This window comes from Eurytemora carolleeae, unplaced genomic scaffold, assembly GCF_000591075.1.
Source record: "Eurytemora carolleeae unplaced genomic scaffold, Eaff_2.0 scaffold1031, whole genome shotgun sequence".
NCBI lineage: Eukaryota > Metazoa > Arthropoda > Copepoda > Calanoida > Temoridae > Eurytemora > Eurytemora carolleeae.
In genome coordinates this window covers 9,997-13,995 of record NW_019396944.1, presented here as the reverse complement: position 1 = coordinate 13,995, position 3,999 = coordinate 9,997, and the positions used below count along the sequence as shown (strand labels likewise).

At 31.1% G+C, this 3,999-nt stretch overlaps 1 protein-coding gene across 1 annotated transcript in view; it reads right to left on the bottom strand.

The window, feature by feature from the left end:
- The window catches only part of LOC111710369 (uncharacterized), a 14,116-nt gene that overhangs the window by 1,694 nt on the left and 8,423 nt on the right, over nucleotides 1–3,999 (bottom strand). The window contains exons 3-4 of the mRNA XM_023484442.1: nucleotides 1,265–1,489; nucleotides 644–714 (exon numbers count right to left, since the gene is read on the bottom strand). Coding sequence (XP_023340210.1) covers nucleotides 644–714; nucleotides 1,265–1,472 — 279 coding nt within the window. The 5' untranslated portion in view covers nucleotides 1,473–1,489. The remainder of the gene's footprint in view (nucleotides 1–643; nucleotides 715–1,264; nucleotides 1,490–3,999) is intronic.

The window sequence follows — 3,999 nt, the reverse complement described above, 5'->3', positions numbered from 1 at the left end:
CCCCCCTCATTGGAACACATCAAACAATTTGTCATAGTAATTTTAAGTGGCCCTCCAACTTAACAGTGCCATTACCGATTTACAGCTGCCCCCTAAAAACATTTATCAAGAAAATGGTAGGAATTTCTTAAATATCAATATTCATCTTAAGTCTTAACCAGATCCGAACAAAAATTTGTTTTTAAAAACTACTTTCGTTTGTTACTTTAAGGATTCCAAGTCAGTCAGATTTGCGAATATTTTACTTTTAAAACTATTTTTTCGCATTTTAACTATTCAACAACTCTTTCACTTTGCTCTTCACTTTAAATTTTTCTTTGAATTGTTTTGTGGTCAGAGTCTTTAATCCAGTTTTTTACTTGTCAATACTTGTGGAATAGAAAGAGAACAATTAAGTCTTCAGTTGTGGCATTAAATAGTTCAATGTATGTAAAAACCGCAATTGATTACCTTTTGTATTATAACAACATCAAACTGAGATAATTTAAATATCGTCTTCCTATTCCACAGCATATTTAATGCACAATGCTTATCTCCTTTGCATTTATGGATTGACTTGGATTAACATTTTATTATTGCATTGATTCAATAAATTCATCTTATGGTATTTCTTTTAGTGTCGAACTCAAAAGAAAGTGAATACCTGTGATTCTACTTCTGAAGATGTTGATACTACACAAATAGTTACTATTGTTGCTAGTACTGCTGTAGCTCCTGAAAATATGATCAATAAATCAATATGATCAATATGATCAATATGAACAATATGATCAACATGGTCAATATTATCAGCATGATCAATGATCAATATGATCAGCAGGATCAATATACTCAATATGCTCAATATAATCAATATGATCATTGTGATCAATAAAATCAGTATGATAACAATATCATTATGATCAATTAGCTCCTGAAAGCATGAAATAAATGAAACTCAAAACGTTATTATTGCGGCTAGCATTGCTGAATCAATGTGAATCAATGTATCATACAGTTACTATATATAGTTCAGAACTTCTGAAAACATGATTGCAAGATATTTACAAATCATTGTGATTTAATCAGAATTTTAATAATTGGTAACAAACATTTTGAAAGCTCCTGAAAATATTTTTTAATTTACAGTAAAAGTTACTCTTTAGCTGTGAGTACTGATCTAGCTCCTGAAAAAAATAATCAACATCATCAGGTTATTCAATAAACCAAAAATGTCCTTAAAACTACTTACTCTAGACTAAACAGATCTGAAAAAGTACTTTACCTAAACTAAGGAGTATTGTTTTAGATCTGGTTTGAGCGGAGGTCACTAAGTACATTTGAGTGGATACTTGGGTAAAACCGGTTCTAAGCCGAGCAGTAGCAGCTGATCCAGCTCCAGCCAATGAGGAGCCTAGATTGTGTACTCTGGAGGTGATTGTGTTTGCTATGGAAGGGGTGGGAGGGGGCCCCTCAGGGGACTTGGTCGCCATCTTGGACAATAATTGCTCTGAAAAGAGGCACACAATCAAATAAATAAATCCCAGAGGAAAAGTGGGATAAAATTCACCACATGGATCGATTATGGAGTGGAGAGTACTCTTAAATTTTATAAAGTACAACAATGAAGATAAGTACTTTTCAATACTGAAGATAAATACTTTTCAATACTGAAAATAAGTACTTTTCAATGCTATTTAAGAGTTTCACAATTCATTTTCAAAGCAGCTTTAGGTAAAATTAAAAGTGGACAGCTGAACCTTCATTTTTTCGATACTTAATTACCACAATTATTAGTTTATTTCTCTAAAATTACTATGTAAAAATCTACAATGTCATAACTTACAGCTAATTTTAACAAGTTATTGTTAAATCGACTTCAATGCAGTTAGTACTTTTTCCTGCTTTCGTTAACATTACAAATGAGACTGATCAAGTAACAATTTGTATTTAACTCAATAACTAAACCATTCTTTCTAAATATAATTAATTAAATTATTAACAAATTTCCGTTTTGCCAAGCCCTAGAGTTGTTAATTGTTTAGGATTGTTTTTAGAAAAAAATTAATAAAACTTTTAAGATTTCAAATCTGTTTTATGTTAAAGTTTGCTTTCATTGAACTTTGCAATATCTTAAAAAAGTAAAAAAGAAAACTTATTCAAAAACTATCGTTCCAACAAAGACCGTTTTTGCATCGTTTTTGTATCTTTATTGCATCATTATTGCATCGTTTTGGGGTAGTTTTGTTCATGTATCTTCTGCAAGGGTCATTATTTTACATAATTTCTAAATAGCAAAAAACATTTGAAAAAGTTGCCAAATGTTGATTCTGAAAGCAAATTTAGGCAAAAAGCTATGCAAAAAAAAACATCCCTACTCAGTCCCGTATCATGTCTGTACAGTCTCCGGCAATCTATGAAAATGCAGACTATCTCCTGTAAGAGAAGGAATCTGCTCTCCTCCTCACACCGTTGTATTTAGATAAATGCCAAACTAGCAAAAGGTCAAAGAACAAATGTTCAGCTTTCTTGATGTTGCCGAGATAGACCCGAACATTACAGAGATCAAATCTTTAGAAAAATCAAGTTGATCTGCAAAGAACCCGGATCCATGCTCAAACTGAATTTTTTCCTCTTTAATATTTTGGATTAGAAACACGATTATCTGAATTTAATACAATTACTGTGTTTAAAATTGCATTTATAATAAATATGAAAATTAAAATTCCCAATTTGAAAAAGGAAATTTTAAAATTTAAAATCCAGGGTTACCCACAAAGGATGAGAGTGTAAAGACGACCCAAAACTTAAAAAAATATAACAATTTGTAGCTTGACATTTGGTTTCTGCATTCAATTGAGTTTTTGATGGTTTACTCAATGATTAAGCACAGAAATAAGCCAGTTTTGGTCTACAAGAAACCCTGAATGCAAGAAAACGGAAACTAAAAAAATTCCGTAAAATCGTCTCTGAAGTCCATCCTTTGAGGGTATCTCCATATTAATTTGTTTTCCCACAGGATGTAATTTTCAGGTTTTCATTGCTCAAACTTGGATTTGGACTAAAAAGAATAATTATTTTGGAAAGTAAAATTCTGAAATTGTAGCTTTACAAAACATTCCTAAATATTTGTGTCTATATCAATTATGCCGAACAATTTTAATAAGGTAAAACATCAATCTTTATGCTTTTCTATGTTAGCTATAAGCTGGCCAAATGGCTGGACCAAATTGGTTAAAAAATTTAAGTAAAACCTATGGATACCACTTGTGGGTGACAAATTTAGATTTTTATTTCAAAGTTGTTAAAATTCCACGGGCAATGCCGGGCACTTCAGCTTGGTAACACACACACGTTACTTCTACCCTTTTTTAACCATCTTACTCCCCCCCCCAGTATATTCTGAAAGCCTGCACCCTTTAGGTGACAGTGAACTGGTTTAAAACAGGACTTCTCTTTGTAAACAGTTATTATAATACAATTGTTGAGTTTAGGACTTTTTGTGTGAATATTGTTAAATCATTTCTCTTTTCATAATGTAACAATTCGTCTTGATTAACAGTAGTGTGTAAAGGGTTTCAACATAATAAATGCCAGCAAGTAAATTTAAGACGTACACAATTTTTCAAACATTATTCAATCTTAAAAAAACTATGCATTTACAGCAAAAAAACGATCAAATTCTTTTGGGGAATTTCTAAGGTTTGTCTTCTTAAGATTTGACCTTTATTCTTATGATTTGACATTTAATCTTAGAATTTGACCTTTAATCTTATGATTTGACCATTAATTTTATGATTCGACCTTTAATCTTATGATTTGACCTTTAATCTTGTGATTAGACCTTTAATCTTATGATTAGACCTTTAATCTTAGAAATTGACCTTTAATCTGAGGATTTGACCTTTAATCTTGTGATTAGACCTTTAATCCTGTGATTAGACCTTTAATCTTATGATTTGGCCGTTAATCTTGTGATTAGACCTTTAATCTTGTGATTAGACCTTTAATCTTGTGATT